Genomic DNA, 17,618 nt, shown 5'->3' with positions numbered 1-17,618 from the left:
CCTGAAGCCAGTTCCAGTAACACCGCATCCCATGACAGTAATTCACAGACCACTCACATTTGGGTCAACCCCAATGGAATTAAGGGGACTCCTGTATAAGCGAACACCAGTTTAAGTCTCAAGCCAAAATCAAGCAATTTACTGACCAATCCTGAACAGGATCACTCTATTGTAATAAAAATACATTCAGTGTAGCTTAAGTGCCAACAAGCACACTTAAAACTGTAGGCCTTAGCATCCAGAAAAGAGATGTTAATGCTGGCTATTCAACTGTGCATAAGTTTTTAACAGCATTTCATGGGCCAAGTTCTTTGAATAAAAGCTAGCAATCAATACAAACAGCTTCAAAGCAAACAAGTCACTTCATATTCAACTTTAATATAAAAACACATTAATTATTTTCAAATGCATTGAGAAGGACCCCGAATAAACTGCATGGTCTGGCACAAAACTGAGTTACAGAAATAGGCATCTCTGCCATAACTGGAAAACACAGTGCCATTTTCAGATCAGCTGCTTCAAAAGCACTTAAATTATTAAGGCCACAATCATGAAACCACTTGCTTGTAAGCAGCCCTATTAACCTCTGGAGGGGCTAGTCATGCAAAGTGGTTTCAGGCTGCAACCTAAACTAAGACATTTAGCTATACATACACAAGACAAGGATCCTTATGCTCTGAAGAGGTGTTTTGGCTGCACAGGGTGGGTACTGCCCTAGGGCTACAGTTAGTTCCTTTGTACAAGGATATCCTGGAGCATCTATGACCTCTGCTGGGAGAAAGGCTTCCAGTACTTGGAAATTTGTGTTCAGTACACCATCACAAATCAGAATGAGCTTTTTTAAAAAGCAACATTTCCCCTTCTGACCATTGCAATTTGATGTAACATAGTAAGTTAATCAAGAACACAAACTTTTTCATCAACTTCAAAGTAATCACTGTTCTTTTCCTTTTCCCACCATGCAGTTATATTTCCTGTATCACCAGTTCACCAAGGCAAACAGTAGGTAACTTTATTGCAAGTGTTACCACATCTGATGCACCCTCTCACCAGAAACCGCTTTTAGGAGTTAAGACAATTCACACACACTCCGGAGCGAGGGCATATTTTCCTTGAATACTAACCTGCTACTATAATTTCTGTTCATCAGGACTCAGCCAAATGCATAGTCACACCTTGGCATAAGTGGAGTAAACGAAGCGTGGAGAACACTCTTGAAAGGCCTCTGTAACAGTCTTGTAGGAGTTAGTGCAAGGTAGGGGTCCCCCCTGCCCCAAAACACAGAAGTATGATGGTAGACTTCAGCCAAACAATTCACTTGATGACATACACATATAAATATTTATAAATAAAACCCACATAATTTATGTTTGACGGTAACAAAAAGACATGGCTTGAACTGAAGTGTAATTGCATCAAGAGCTTCTGCAGCTTGGCAAGAGCTCATCTGCCGATGTTCACATGAGTCTGATCAAGAGTAACTTGTCTATTCATAAGTACTCTCTAAAGAAGAATACTGACAGCTACTCCTACCTTAAAGCTGTATATTTATGCACTGTTACTGAGCTACATAAAGGAGGCCCGTGGTAAGAAAAAAAATCCCTTCTATGAAGCGATTAAAAAAATACAACTGCAAATATTTCAGGATACTAAATAGGCAGTTGATGGGAAGATTTGTAGCAAAAATATATCCTCAGAAAATAGCTGAAAAATTCTGAACACTGATAAAAACACCTTTAAAAACTATAACTATATTTAAAAACAGAAAACAAGAATGACAGAAAAAGCTAGCTAGGATAACAGGCGCTGCTGCTTAAGGCTCTTTAAGAGCTCTGTGGCAAATAAATGCAGACATCACACATTAGTGAAGTATTTCCCTGGAATGAAGGAGAGAGAAACCAACCCTTTGGTCCTCAAATCAAATTACTGCAAAGGTTGTCCCACTCAAGTCAACCCATAACAGCAGGGGCAAAGACAAGGGGTTGCTGAAGAGTTCTCAGCCATAAACAGAGTTGGATTTGGCCTTTAACTGAGAACTTTACAGTCACCCTTTGTATGCTGAGGACTGAAATCCCTGTAGCACTTCCACCTTGAAGGGGGAGATGATGGTCAAGGGAGAAATCCTGCTACAGCATTGAAAGTCCCTTCTAAAAAGCTAAAAGGAATTAGCAAAGTAATCTTTTTCTAAAATGTTGGGCCCCCAAGGCTGGGGGGCGGGATGTGGGTACAATACAGAGGTACAGAGGAGTACATGATTAACCCTGCACACCCGTGTGTCTTTTTACATGTTTCTGATGCTGAAACATCAGAACATTTCCAAAGCAGTTCATGACATGGTATGGGGTGGTCATGTTCAAGGAATAAAATAAAATAAAATTAGAAGTCTGCTGGGCACAAGCCAACTCTTAGGTGTGCCTAGAATACCTCTCTGAGTTGTGGGCACTGAAAATCTGTACTCACATTCCGGACACTACAAATTGCAGGTTAACTTTATACATTAACACAACTTTGCAAAATGAAGTGCTTTTTTTTTTTTGGGGGGGGGGAAGATCATGTGCAGCTTTGAGAGGACAAGTTATTTGGAAGTTTTACTACTCAAGATCTGGCTTCCTCAAAGGATATCTCCTTCACCCTTTATCTCAGGATTCAACCAGAATTTCCACAAAATGATCAAGCTCATTAAGGTCAGATTTACAGTTAGAGTTAGAATTTGCAGTTGCTTGAGGAAATGTTTCAAGTACATCACAGTGTCCCATTTTTGTACTGCCCATCATTCCCGTTAATACTGTATCAAGATTATAGTAGGAACTATCAACCTCTGAAAAGAGATCTTCTACAGAGTCGGGAGTTTTCGTTTCTAAAGTTTCAAATATTTGATCTAATGACTTATGGAAGTTTCCTCTGTTTTCTGGAGGGTTCTCCATTTCCCACCCGCTACTCTGCAGGTTTCTGGGAGCGGGTAGTGGAGCAGGTCTTAAGATTTCTGAACTCTCCTGTGACTGAGAGTCCTCAAAGTCTTTTGAGAAGCCACTGTAACCTTGAACAAGCTTTTCTTCAGCTTGTTCCTTGGAGGAACGACAGAGGATATCTGTTGAAACCAGGCGGTCTAGAGAGGCTGATCCTGTACTCTGTGCATTTATCATTTGCCAAGTTCCGTCTTGGGTCATTTCTGCTTGGATCTGCCGTACGGTATTGGCTATAAGCACTGAACGATAGAGATTAGGTTCAACAAGCATGTGGCATAGTTGAAGTTTAACCAAAGACATGTCCAGCAGTGACTGGCGCTGAAGGTTATAAGAAGGAATAGCTTTAAAACCAGCTAAAGTTCCTTCAATATCTTCTTCTCCATCAATACATTTCCTCTTCAATCCACGTACAAACATTGTGTCCTGTTGAAAACAGAATAAGAGGCTATTAGATACATTCATGAATTGTCTAATAAAAAGCTTCATAAGATTCTAAATCAAAGCTTGGTTATAGTAAAATTGAGATTAACAGGTCCTAGTCCTTGCTCTGGAAGTAAAGATAATATTTGCCACAAAAAAGAAAGTCCAACACCAAAACTAACATTCTGCATATGCAATCAGGAAGCTGGTTATCTCCCCGCCCCTCTGCAGTCCACTGTACCTACCAAAATATGTTGAGGATCCTGCAACCAGGTTGGACCAATTTAAATCAAGGCCAATCACTTGATTTAAATCACCAAGAAAAAAAAAACAAAATTTAAACCACTGATTAAATCAAGTTTCCCACTGGTGGTACTTCACATATTTCTTAAACAATGGTGCAAATCTGATCACTACAGCATGCTGATTTGCAACTCAACAGAGCATTTACATTTGGGAGGGTATATTTCATGTACTTTTAAAATATAATTTGATTTTTACTAATATAGGAAATAGCATGCACAGCTGGTTTTTAATATAATGGATACCTTTACTCATTACCTGTGTCAAGCTGCCTTGCATCTCCTTTTTTGCACTGTTTACACTAGACACATATTCCTTTTAACCCAGGAAAGGCATTTCTTTGAAGCATTCCCAGATAGGGTGTCGCCTACATCCAGAAGCTATGACAGTTTTCAGTGGCAAAGTGTGGGGCAATAGAGGAAGCGATGTAATGAATGCCTCCCCTCCTCCTGCCCCACACTATTTTTCTACTTTACCTCCTTTCCTATACCGTGTCTCTCTTTTACTCCTCTGCCTTGGCCCTGCCCCACCACAAATCTGCCACCCTACTATCCAGGCTGTGTCTTTGCACACAGAAAACAGGCTTAGAAAAAGAAAATGAAAGCCCAGAAATTTCCAAAGCAAGAGCTGGTAGTTGCCGGGCGCTACTGGGCAGACTAGAGCCATTTTCATGAGATAAAACTGAAATGAATGCCCACATTTTGATTGGTAGGTAACACAATGTGTGTGGTAGACAGTCCATTTTCAGCTTACTTTCCAGTAGGCTTTTGAGATCACCTGGCATTCAGTGTGTTCCTTCTCCCCCACCCCACATCAACTTCGCAACCCCTGGACCAATATGAACCAAATTGGGTACAGCTGTAGGGACATATAGGGACACCTCAACGGTGTAGTTTCCGATGATGTCATCCACCTCAATTCAAGATGGCGGATGTGTAAAAATTTGAAGCGCAAGTGCGTTAACTTGTGGACTATCTAACTGATTTGAACCAAATTAGGCACAGTTGTAGTGAGTGACACACAGGGACACCTCAACGGTGTAGTTTCTGATGATGTCATCCACCCCGATTCAAGATAAGGACACGCAAACATTTTAGGTGCAAATGGGCTAAGTTGTGAACCGCCTAACCAATTTGAACCAAATTTGCTACAGCTGTAGCAATGGGGACACGTCAATGGTGTAGTTTGTGATAATGTCAACCACTCTGATCCAAGATAGCAGATGCATGAACATTTGAGGCGCAAGAGGTCTAACTTGTGGACCACCTAACTGATCTGAACCAAACTTAGTCCAGCTGTACGGATAGTTAAAAGGAAAGTAGGCAGATTAGTTCTTACTAGAACAACTTGTTAGGTGTTGGGGTAGCATATCTGTGATGAGATTTAAATTTAACCATTTTTCACATGAGAACTGGAAATTTAGTATTTTATTTTTTTAAAAATGATTTAAAATGTAAAAGTCTCTTTTAAAAGGCACCATCTTTATCAACCCTGTCTTCAACTTTTAGGGATATATTTTTCAGCAGGCACAGTGGGCTGCAGAGGGAAGAGGAGATTATTAAAAAACCGCACTCCTTCCCCATTGCATGTGTGCAACTTTTTTCAGCATGCACAATGTTAATTTGGATGCCAACCAATAATTAAGCTGTGGCTCAATGCTTTGAGATCACTAGTTGCTGTACTTACTTTGTCTTTACTGTTGTGTTTTTAACGTAGTATGTGTTTGTGAGCCTTTTGATTAAAAACCCTGGATAGGTTCTAATGTAAAAGGGTAGGATATAAACTTTTACAATAAAAATTAGAGGCATCTAAAATTAAAGCAATTAGTTTTTCACAGGTTAATAATTTTACAGATGCCTATTAAACACTTGAACTAGGTCACTTTCAAATGCAATACAATATCTGAACACACAACACTTGATCAATACAGAATAGCTACTATTCTAATGGGTTTAGTTTTGTGCAGTCACTCCTTTCCACCCAACTGCCTTGGGACCAGTGAATCCATTCTGAATTATTCAGTGACAAGGTGCATTCAGACATCATGGCACCAGTTGAGAGCATCTTTGCACTCAACTGAGATTAGGGGGTAGCTAACACAGGCTAATTATGTGCTCCATCTTTGGAGTAAGGAAATAATTCAATGTATCTGTAGTAACCCATGACGATAGTCATGTTATCAACAGATCCCTAGGAATTAGCAGCAATGGAGCTCTATGAGTCTCCCTACAGAGAGGCTGCACAGAGAAAGTCACGTGCCATAAAACTATATACCCAACTTCTGAGTGTCATGGCCTACAGAAGAGGGTACCATATGCAAATATCTAACAGAGAAGAAAAACTGCTCTCAGAAGTATCCTGTACACAATTTAGGACATTGTAGGCACAAACAAGCATGCTGAGTTTTTGCCAGAGTATGATAGCGGTTAGATACTCCTGCTAACTGAGGTTAGATATTCCTCCTAGCTGAGCAAAGTGGTGGATCCCTTATATTAAGCAGGGGCAGAGCAACTGTCCCTATCCAGTCCCAGCACAACATCCTTCCAGTGGCTGTTGCTGGTGTCTACCTTGTGTTTTGACAGGGAACCATCATTATTTATTTTTCTATGTAAATTGCTTTGAGAACTTTTATTAAAAAGCGGTATATAAGTAGTAGTAGATGATAACTATAGCTCTTACCAACCACATTCATGCGACATGTTGGGCACAGAGTGTGAGAGTTTTGTCAGAGATGCCAGCTGTCTCACTCTTAGTCCCATTTCTGTGAGAATTTCAACAAAAACATAGCCACATGTTCCTGTTCCTCTCCCAGTCAGGAGGAAACACACTAGTATGAACACTTTCTCCCTCCTGCTAATTGCAATGAAACTAACACAGGAAGAAAAGTGTCACATATGTCCATTTTTCAAGTGTATTTGGTTGGTGTTTGCTTTCAAAAGATGAAAAGTTCGAAGGAAAACTAGGAGAAGCCATCTTATGTATTCTTTATGCAAGAGTCCCAATTTTTGCTGAGAGCAGCAATTCTTGGTTTGCACTCTGTGCATGGCCTTCATTTGTGCTCCCCTAGTCAAAACAATTATATTATCTGCACCTGACTTTGTTGTGAACTGGGAGGGAAGAGAATGAGAAATCCTTTAACTAAGGCTTGCAACAGTGTTTTGGGGCAGATAAGGGGAAAATCTTGAGTGGATACTGAAGCATCCGGAATGGAGGTCAACCTCAAAAGCTTTTTCTTTAGCAAGCCCTCCAAGAAACAGAAAGAGAGAAATATATTTTTATTCTGAAGATTGATTTTGGGATCTTTTGATATTTGCTACTGCCACTGCCTTTTTGAATTTGAAAACCTCTTCTTTAAGTTTTGTACCTTAACAGCACATCAATGCTTGAGTTTTGCTTTTTTACTTTTCTTTAAGTAATGTGCCTTGGCCTAATGCCAGTACTTATTCTGTTATTAATTGGCAAGTAAAGAGACACGAGGAGAAATGAATTCCATCTTTTTTACTTGTCTGAACTGTCCTTGGATTAGCCTAGCCTAATACCACAGGCATTCATTTTACTCGGAGAGGAAAATCCTAAGGTGAGATAAAGTATACGTTCTCGGCAGGCACATATATTTCCCAATCAAAAGCAGCATATCCATGACAAGTGCAAGATGCCCCAGCACTCTCATCCATCAAAGAGCTAAGAATACACTGGGGAACATCTGATGTTCTTCTCCTTTATTTCATATGCCTGCTGCCAGCTAAAATAGATGTTTGTTGCCATCAGTAAAGTGTTCACCTTGGCCTTGTCTCAGGTCACTTGAAGTTGTTCCTGGTGGCAGCTGCCTTCCAGCAGTAATCTATAAGAGAAAATCCCTCCCATCACCGTGCCACCACAATATTCTCATTGGGCATCTTCACAAGTAATGTGGCAAGTAAGAAAGGAAGAGCCTGCTAGGCATGTGTCCAACTGCCGTTTTTGTGACGTCTGAAGCTGCCAGTGTTGGGTGGAGAATGTCAGTTACCAACCTCAGCCTGACATTCAGAATCAGGCATTTCAAGTTTGCTCGATAATGTCAGACTGAGGTTAGTAATCAACACCCTCCATTCAACACTGGTAGCTTCAGACATCGTAAGATCAGCTGCTGCATGTCCAGTTGCTCTTCCTTCCTTGCCGTCATTATATATGAAGCTGCTCAGTCAGAGATTAGGTGCATTTCTCTGCCTATACCCATGGATTGGGGGGTATAGCTATACAATGAAAGGCCAGTTAAATATGTTACAAGTGCTCATATATATCCAAATATGAACTTAGCGATGTAGGGCCAATTGAGACACAGCACTTCCAATACTTCAAAAAATAGCTTAGCTGTTCATGCCCAAGACTCAGAGTTGCATGTAGTCCCCTACACTCCTCTTGCATGTTCCAGATCCTCATTACTTCTGCAAAAGGCAAATTAAAGTAAAACCAGGAAGTCAGGGAGGGAGTTGGACGAGCCAAATCTGATCTTTTTCAATGTAGGCTTTGTTGATGGTGGTTTTATATTATAATTTTACTAGCAGCAGAATATTTTTGCTGTTGAAATTGTATAAGCTGCTGAAATTGTGCAAACTGAGCCTTAGAGCTGACGAGCAGCCTATTAAATTCTCATAACAAATATTGGTTTGGCTGCTACACATGAGCTGCAAGTGAAAAAAGGCAATTCCTGGGCAACATCCAGATTAAGACTTCATGAGCAGAATTCTTCCTCTTACGCATAGAAGGGGAGTGATGATATTTTGCTGATCCCCCACTTTCCCCTGAAGCTTTGGGACATATTCACAGCAGGCACAGAGGTTCGCAGAGGGCAGATCAGCAAAAGGCACCCTCCCCTCTCATATGGAAGAATCCACTAAGTCTTAGTCTCGCTACTGCCCACTCTTTCTTTCTCATTTTCAACTACAGGTTACAATTTTATTGCTGGCAATGAGGGCAAACTTCCACTACTCAACTTCACTAGGAAACATTGATTCCAATTTGTGTGTTCCCCAATTGCGCTATTCCAGGTAACTTGTTTCCTCCCTGCAGCACTTCCTCACTGGCAACTTCCTTTATTTTCCATATGATACAGAAGAACAAAGAAAGCAGCTTCACTTTTGAGAGGATTGCATAGAACAGAAGACAGGATCTAGGACAAGTCAGAAGTCACAGGTTAGTTGGGAAGGAATAAAAGCAAGATTGGCAGAGATGAATACAAGTCACTATTTAACCCTTTTTTCCTCCTGGCTCTTTGAGTTCCTTTACCTGCTGAACACTTATTTTGACAATACTTACCAGACAAAATTTAGCCCATGTAAGTTTATTATTTATTTGATTTCTATACCGCCCTTCCAAAAATGGCTCAGGGCAGTTTACACAGAGAAATAACCAACAAATAAGATGGAACCCTGTCCCTGAAGGGCTCACAATCTAAAAAGAAACATAAAACAGACACCAGCAACAGTCACTGGAGGCCCTGTGCTGGGGGTGGATTGGGCCAGTTACTCTCCCCCTGCTAAATAAAGAGAAACACCACATTAAAAGGTGCCTCTCAGGGGTTGCAAGTTGCAAATTACTTACCAATAGTTGTGTCTGATGCAATCCTTCCTCTTCCCCCATATTACAGAACAAGATTCCATACAGCAAGTGTTCTAGCACAACCTACCTGAGAGCAATAGATAAGAAATAAATGCATCTTCAATCATTCAAACAAGTAAATTATTATGATTTACGTAGGAAACATTCTCTAAGCAAACAATTTCTCATTTCTTCTACACAATTCCTCTCCCATTTTATAAAACAAGGAAAACATACGGAGAAAAACACATTTAACAAAATCTCCAAATCAGAGAGATACTACTAATACTTGAGATTTATACACTTAACATTTCATGTGCCTTATATTGCTGAAATCCTGACAGCTATCCTGTAAGGTTGGCAAGTATTATCCCCATGTTGCAGATGAGAGAAGAGAGGCGACTGAAGGAGAATGGCTTCCCTAAGGCCACCTAGTAAATTTCCAGTCGTAGCTCAGTCTCTTCACACTGTTCTAAAGCTGGACTTAGAAGACATGTATGCAACAAATTGATTGTGACAACTGAAAATGGCTTTTAAAACAGAAACTGTCAATATATTTAAGTTTGTCTTGCAAGTTACAAGGAGGAGTCAGCAGCTAGCACAGAAGTATTTAATGCAAACGACAGAGCACAGCAAAACCAGACATCCTGATCTTTTCATAGATGCAGAGCAGAGCTTGATGAAACCCAGGTGCTAGGGAGCCATGGCGCCTAGACTAAGCTAGGCTATTCAGAGGCAAAGTTACTTAAAATCTTTATTTGTCCCAGGCAGCCCTGTATGTTCTACATATGAGACTTGTAAAGGGCATGAAGAGAAGTCTATTTACCCTCCCCCTTCACAATGTCTGTCACTAAATCCAGCAATTTTGTCAAGTGTCCACTGCTTGGTCCTAAATTTTGGGTCTGGCTCCTAAATCCAAAGAAAATCTGTCAAGGATTGATGCAAAATATAGCAATATGAAACAGGCCTTGCCATTTAAGGCAGGCTAAGCATGGCACAACTGCCTTATACGAGCCTACATACGAGGTAGCTTCCTTCATATCCTAATGATGCTGCTCACTAGTTGATTCCCTACAACAGAGTTGGGAACCTTATATCCGATCCTACAAACTCCAGCAGTGTAACATGAGGGCACAGAGTGACACTATGAGTTACTATTAGCACTTTTAAAAGATTTGTACCCAAGTACAAATATTTTGAGTCTGTACCATCCCGTTAGAACACATGAACACAAAGTATTAATAATCTGCATGATAAAAAGCTGTGTACTACTCCAGAGCTGTGCTGGGCCAGAGCAAGAGGTTCACCTACAGCAGCATCCCATTTCCAAAAGTGGCCACCCAGATGTCTCCAGGGAAGTCACAAGCAGAGCACAAAGATAATAGCCTTTCCCACAGCTAATATTCAAAGGTATACTGCCTCTGCTCTGAACTTGGAAGGCCTTTTGACCCACCTAAGCTAGTAGCCATTACCATATTTTGTGGCCATGAATTCGCAGCATCCAGATTAACATTCTGCTTGTGCAGAGGGTGTGATTTTTGCTAATCTCCTTTTCTCCCTGCTGATCCCAATGCATCCTCCCTCCAAAAATAGCTTCAGGGTCCCCCAGTGACACATTTTGGAGCTGGGCTGCAGACAAACAAGGGAACTGTCAAAAACTGCACTTCCCCGGCACCTTGTGAGAATGGAATGTTAGTCTGGATACTACTCTGTGAGTTGTGCAAAATATTTCCTTTTTCTACCCTGAATCGATATAGTGATCAATTTCATTGAATTACCCCAAGTTCTAGTTGTATTGCTGGCACTTGAATGTGATAAATTCTTCTTGATAATTTCTAGTAACCTCTCTCATCAGGGATGGCTGGGGACTGGGGAGGGAATGGAAAACTACTAGGAAGTTGCAAAAAGTCAATCCCTTCAGCTAGTGTCGATGTAATGTAGCTCATAGACTACTAGCACCTGGGATATGAGCCAAGTTACTCTGCCCTGAAGTACAATAAAAATCTGAATTATTGTACTTCCTTAAGTGCCAAGATATTTTTGTCCTTTTATTCATTTTCATTTCTCCAACTGTCCAGTTATTTTAATGAACCTGCCACATAAAATCCTATGGTTGTGGACCTGATCCAAGTAACACAAAATGAATACCAGTAAGTATTATGGTACCTAAAGCAGCCAACAATACTATGTAAGGGACCTGGACAACTATAGCCTCTAAAAGAAAAGGCACCATCAGCACATATCTGTAAGAGTTAGAGAAGCTAGCAGAGATGTGGGTTTTTCAGAAAAAATCCTCATGTATCTCTCTCATTTGCATAAAATTTGCACTACTTTGTCTCAAAAACTAACCACTGTCACCATATTAATTTCCCACACTGCATCTAGAAAATTTTTCAAGTAGTTGAATTGTAATATTTGATTGTGGGATGTGCATGAATTAATAAGACACTTCATGTACTTTGCTATACTGCAGCAAATTCAAAGCTTTATGTGGAAAGAAATTTGTTTATTGGAATACTTAAAGAACATGTACCCTCTCACACACTTCCTGGAGATAATCATCTGGAAAATGTTAAGTACAACTGTGAAATTGCTGAACTTGCCTAATGTTGCACTGGCATCTATTCATTGTTGCTAATGAATTCTATGAAACTATGCTGGACATCCATACCATCACTGCACACGTGCAACACTGAGTTCCAAACTACCATTGAGAGGGGGAAGGGGTGATTTTTGCCGACCTCCCCTTCCCTCTGAAGCCCACTCTGCTTCACCAAAATATGTCTGCAAGGGTCATGGGGGGAGGGGACAGAATGCCCACCTTGCTTGCTCACTTCCCACCCCCTCACCCTGTCTGCCTCAGGCAGACGATGGATCGCTATGGCCAGGAGGAGGGACTAACCTGTCTCTACTTTGCTTGCTCACTTCTCCTGGTCACATTGGTCCATCCCTTGCCTCAGGGGTCACACATAAATTTCCAGGCACCACGGTGAGTTGATTAGGGATGTGCATGGAACTGGTTCTGTGCACACCTGGGAGCCTGCCATACCTCCCCTCCGGTGTTGCTTCAAAAACTGCTAGCGTGGGGTGGCTGCGTACCCTTTTGCCGCCTCAGTCAAAACCGGAAGTGAAGGGCGGGGGAGGTAAGGGCAACACTCCCACATTTGAACCAGTGCGAACGCGGGGTTTTTGAACCGGTTCAGCGTTCTAGGAATAGAACGCTGAACTGGTTCGTGTACATCCCTAAGTTGATACCTGGCAACTGTCAAGCTTTATGAATTGTAAAGATTCAAGGAGCTAAAACAAAAGATCAGGAGAAATGTCAGCAAGAGCCATTTACAAGTGATAAAAAGGGGGGATGGAACTGGTGTGAAGAAATGAAGGGATACGGGATGATAAAGCAGCTTTGGCATATGTGTGCAAGAAAGAGAAAAGGGAAGGATTGCAGGATTAAACTAGAGACTAAGAAATTACTGGGTTATCTATCATGTGAGGACAGTACAGTTGCAGAGCTGACGTGGCATTGGCTGTGCCATCTTGAAAAGCATTTAAAATTCTTAAAAGCCCACATGAAGTTAAGCACAAACTCCGCACAGGGCTGCCAGCATCACATTTCTGGGTGCCAGGGCAACCAGATGCCTAGAATTTCTTTTCTAGCCCTGGTTAAACTATAAGACAAACAAGACAGAAAATATATTATGGAGAGGGTGCCTTGGTGAAGCTTTTCAGAAATAAGTGCAGAGGACTACATCAGGCTAGTTTTTATTTAGGAAAAAAGATCACTAACGAGTGACATAACTCATGATATGATGAAAGTGGATAGTTTTCGTCTTCTTTCTTCCACATAATACTAGAAGGCCACCCAGTGAAACTGATGGATTGTAGATGCAGCAAAGACAAGAAACAATTCACACATCAGAAAATCTGAGGAATTCTCTGCCACCAGATACAATGGCCACTAGAAAGGGCTTTAAAATTCAGGGCTATCAACCATGATGACTAAATGGAGTCTCCATGTTCATATGCAGCATGCATCTAAGTACCAGTTGGTGGGAGGAAACAATAGGGAAAGGCTACTGGCTTCAAGCCTTGCTTGTGGGCTTGCTAGAAGCATTTGACTGGCCACTGTGGGAAACTGGACGTTGAACTTGATAGGTCTTTGGTCTAATCCAGCTAAGCTCTTATGCATGAATTAGGTTCTTCTGGCCAACAAGAGCTTGTGCCTTACAGAGTCAGAAAGACTTCACTGGAAACCTCACCTCAGTGAACATCCGCAAGCAGTTAGTCAGTTTCAGCCCCTCAGTACTCAGATAGTACTGACCTAGTTTACGTTTTTTGAACTGAAGTGAGATATACAAAAATGCAGCAGTATTAGCTGAAGTACTTATTCTAATCAACTGGTGGGCCACTGTGTGAAACAGGATGCTGGACTAGATGGGCCGTGGGCCTGATCCAGCAGGGCTGTTCTTATGTTCTTAACTAAGGTAGCACTCTCAAGCACACTACAAGGGAGTATGCCCCATTGTACTTATGGGAATGACTTCCAACTATATTTAGGAAGGTCCTGCAAAGCATTTCTGTAAAAGGGCAGCATAATGCAGGTACGTTAGAGTGAGACCAGGATGTCAGGCAGTGAAAAAGTTTAAATATATGGTACAAAGGGACAGAGCCACCTAATAGTGCAGTGGGGAAACGACTTGACTAGCAAGCCAGAGGTTGCTGTTTCAAATCTCCACTGTTATGTTTCCCAGACTATGGAAAACACTAATATCGGGCAGCAGCAATATAGGAAGATGCTGAAAGGCATCATCTCATACTGCGCAGGAGATGGCAATGGTAAACCCCTCCTGTATTCTACCAAAGACAACCACAGGGCTCTGTGGTCGTCAGGAGTAGACACCAACTCAATGTCACACTTTACCTTTACCAAGGGACAGACACAAGGAATGAGTTTAATGTGGAGAACTTATGAGTGACAGACTAATCAGAAAGGAGGGAAGAGGTACAGATGAGAAGGATCTAGAGGTGCAACACACAGGGATGACCAGGCAGTTGTAGGAAACACTAGAGAGCCAGCATGGTGTAGTGGTTAGAGTGCTGGACTAGGACCAGGGAGACCCAAGTTCAAATCCCCATTCAGCCATGAAACTTGCTGGGTGACTCTGGGCCAGTCACTTCTCTCTCAGCCTAACCTACTTCACAGGGCTACTGCACAACTTCAGCCCTCCAGCTATTGTTGGACTATAACTTCCACCATCCCTGATTATTGGTCACTGTGGCTGGGACCTGTAGTCCACCAAGAGGTAGAGGGCCAAAGTTGTGCAGCCCTACAGTAGAGGAAGCCACTGACACAAACTTTCACACCACTCACCTTTGTGTTCTCTACAGATTTGAAAAGCCCAATGCACAGGGGACAAACACCGCCCGGCCCCCAACACTCCCTGCACCTTACTAGGTTACTCTCTGAAGCGGTCACATTATCAAAGGAGGGAGGGAGTCTGAGAAGAGAATAAATGCACCATGTTAGCAGTTTTGCCCGTTTGTAAAGGGAAACTAAGAGAAACTGAAACTATTGGGATAAGTGTGCTGTCAAGTCGATGTCGACTCCTGGCGACCATAGAGCCCTGTGGTTGTCTTTGTTAGAATACAGGAGGGAGTTACCACTGCCTCCTCCCACGCAGTAGGAGATGATGCCTTTCAGCATCTTCCTATATCGCTGCTGCCCGATATTGGTGTTTCCCATAGTCTGGGAAACATACCAGTGGAGATTCGAACCAGCAACCTCTGGCTTGCTAATCAAGTCATTTCCCTGCTGCGCCATTAGGTGGTACATTGGGATAAGTAATGATATTATAATTTGGCCAAGATAGGGGAAAGGATGTGCCAGATTTGGGGGGTTGGAGCAGGAGGGAAACAAAGAACAGCTGCAATGCAAGTCAAGGAGGCCAAAGAAGAGGGGGAAACTTTTAAAACTTTTATTCTGTGAAATTGTTTTGTTTCTCACTGTTTTATATTTGTTGTTCTAAGTTGTTGTGCACTGCCTACAGTCACACACATCAGGCGACATATAAACATGATAAATAGATAAAAAGTCTTTAAGAAGAGGTAAGAGGCCAAAAAGGGAGAGAAAAGACTCAGCAGTGTTGAAATTATTGGGGGGGGGGAGACCCTGGCAAGCCTGAACTCCAGTTTTAGTGAAATCACGGAGCTTTCTAAAAGCTGTGGTGGTGGGGGAGCCCAGCACTAGAAGCAAAGCCACTGACCCCCTTCTAGACCCCGTTTACACCATCCGAGGCCTGAGCAGCCACTTGTGCAAAACACGTGTGTGGGGGTGGTAGAGGGGGGCATTATTTAAGAATTGGGGATAGGGGCAGGGAGGAAAAAGCAACGTGGAAGCGAGCAGGAGAGCAAAATGGAGACCAAGCGCGGGGTGGGAGTCTGATTTGTCGGGGGGGGCGAGAAGGGGGACTAGAGAGGACGTGGCGTGGGGGGCACCGTTAAAGCGGTGGGGAAGAAACGGGGTGGGGGGCAGATAAGGAGAGGGGGCAGCGTGTGGGTAGGACAGGAGGCTCGTCGCGGCAGGAGGCGCGGAACGGGGAACGGCTAGCCCTCCTTCTTAGGGGGTTGCTGTGGGGCGCCAGGCGCGGGCTGAGGGAGAAGGTCGCCTCCTCCTCCTCCGCGGCCGCCATTTTGGAGCCGCGGCTCGCTGGCCCCGCGGCTCCTCTCCGCCCGCCTCGTCCTCTTCCTCGGCGCAGCCCCGCTTCCCCTCGCTCTCTGTGTCCCGCTTGGGCTTCCAGCCTGGGGACTCCCCACCCGCCGGGTCCCTACGGCCCTGCTTACCAGCTGGCCAGCGCCGCCTGGCCCGGAACAACCCCGCTCCCGCCTCAGCGCTCTCCGCGCCTGAGAGAAAGGAGGCGGGGCCAACGGCTCGGGAGGCTCCTCCCCTTTCCCCCACCCCCTGCTAGCTTATTGTCAAACTCCCACAAAGAAACTAGTGCCACGCCCCCTCCCTTCCCCACTGGCTATTGGGGCAGAGGGGACATCTGAGCGGCTCTGGCCCCGCCCTCTACAACCTTCGCTTCCCATTGGTAGGCAGGAGAAGGAGGCATTTTTCTCGGAGATCAAATGTTCCATTAGCTGGAGGGTTGCTATGGAGCTCAGTCCCGCCCATCCCGCCGGCTCCTCGGAGTGTTCCTTTCATACCAGGGCTGCTATTGGTGTAGGGAGCCAACCTTGGAGCTGAGCCCCGCCCCTCAGTTGTGAATGGCTGACCAGGAGACAAGCCAAGTTTCAAACGCTTGCCGAAGCCTGGCCCAGATTCTGTGCAGTGCTGCGCAGGGCGACGTAGGAGTGAACCTAATGGAACTCAGCGGGGTTGACTTCTGAGCAAAGATGCTGAGAACCGGCTGCAAGCCAGGGTAGTACCAAGTGGATACACCTCATGGGACTGAAGCAAGGGAGGAGTAGCGAGGTTGGAGTGGAACATACGAAGCTGCCATATATGGAGTCGGACCTTTGGTATCCTAGCTCAGCATTGTCTACACAGACTGGCAGCAGCTTCTCCAGAGTTGCAGGCAGGAATCTCTCTCAGTCAGCCCTATCTTAGAGATGCCAGGGAGGGAATTGGGAACTTCCTTCGTGCAAGCATGTGGGTGCTCTTCCCAGACCGGCCCTGTCACCTAAGGGGAATATCTTACAGTGCTCACCCTTGTAGTCTCCCATTCAAATGCAAACTAGGGAGGACCCTGCTTAGCAAAGGGGTAATTCATGCTTGCTACCACATGACCAGCTCTCCAGGAGTGGGCCCTGGGACAAAAAAATGAAGATGTGTCCCTGACACCCGCCCCCCGTCTCTGTCTTCTTTGGACAAGCAAGAGCGGAAGAGTGAAGTGCAAGCTGTCACTCAGCTGGCAGGCCTCATTTCCCTCAGGGGCCCAGGGACATTTGCCCCGCCTTGTTCAATCAGAGTGACACCCCTGGACTGAAGTCCTAGTCACCCATTAAATACCACAGATATACAATCTGTGTACAATGTAAAAATGTACAGACTTGAACACAAGCCATTCACACATTAAGCTCAACTCAACAGATGTACAGTGGTATTTGTTGTTTCTCTGTGTAAACCGCCCTGACCTATTTTTGGAAAGGTGGTATTGAAATCGAATAAATAATAATAATAATTAATAACAGCAACAGTAATATAAATTTGAGGGGATCTGTACCCAGGTTCACTTTTAAAACTGATACATGTACAGCCATTCACACAATAATATGTGTTAACAGACACTAGTATGCACATACAACATAATATCTGAATAGGGCTCAGTTTCTGAGTGAATTAGTGCAAGATCA

The 17,618-nt window shown here is 43.4% G+C and overlaps 1 protein-coding gene across 7 annotated transcripts; it reads right to left on the bottom strand.

The window, feature by feature from the left end:
* Positions 1 to 358: 358 nt before the first annotated feature.
* CDCA4 (cell division cycle associated 4) lies at positions 359 to 16,238 on the bottom strand. Of its 7 annotated transcripts, XM_053284204.1 has the most exons (5): positions 16,107 to 16,238; positions 14,638 to 14,764; positions 9,270 to 9,354; positions 8,663 to 8,838; positions 359 to 3,389 (listed from the first exon to the last, which is right to left on the bottom strand). In XM_053284204.1, exons 4-5 carry the CDS (start codon positions 8,675 to 8,677, stop codon positions 2,640 to 2,642), a joined length of 765 nt encoding a protein of 254 aa, XP_053140179.1. In that variant the 5' UTR covers positions 8,678 to 8,838; positions 9,270 to 9,354; positions 14,638 to 14,764; positions 16,107 to 16,238; the 3' UTR covers positions 359 to 2,639. The 7 variants fall into 7 exon arrangements, with proteins under 7 accessions (XP_053140179.1, XP_053140175.1, XP_053140177.1 ...); XM_053284200.1 differs by lacking the exon at positions 8,663 to 8,838; XM_053284202.1 differs by lacking the exon at positions 8,663 to 8,838 and having other exon boundaries at positions 9,270 to 9,350.
* Between the last annotated feature and the right edge of the window lie 1,380 nt (positions 16,239 to 17,618).

The sequence above is a fragment of the Hemicordylus capensis genome, chromosome 1 (genome assembly GCF_027244095.1).
Source record: "Hemicordylus capensis ecotype Gifberg chromosome 1, rHemCap1.1.pri, whole genome shotgun sequence".
NCBI classification, from domain to species: Eukaryota; Metazoa; Chordata; class Lepidosauria; order Squamata; family Cordylidae; genus Hemicordylus; species Hemicordylus capensis.
The sequence above is the reverse complement of the archived record's forward strand: the minus strand, read 5'-3'. Positions and strand labels throughout refer to the sequence as shown.

Bases quoted from the DNA above. Each gene is read 5' to 3' on its own strand.
- CDCA4 (XM_053284200.1), bottom strand. From the start codon at position 9,308: ATGGGGGAAGAGGAAGGATTGCATCAGACACAACTATTG. The intron at 3,390-9,269 runs GTAAGTAATTTG...TGTTTTCAACAG, and splicing joins TGCATCAGACACAACTATTG to GACACAATGTTTGTACGTGG.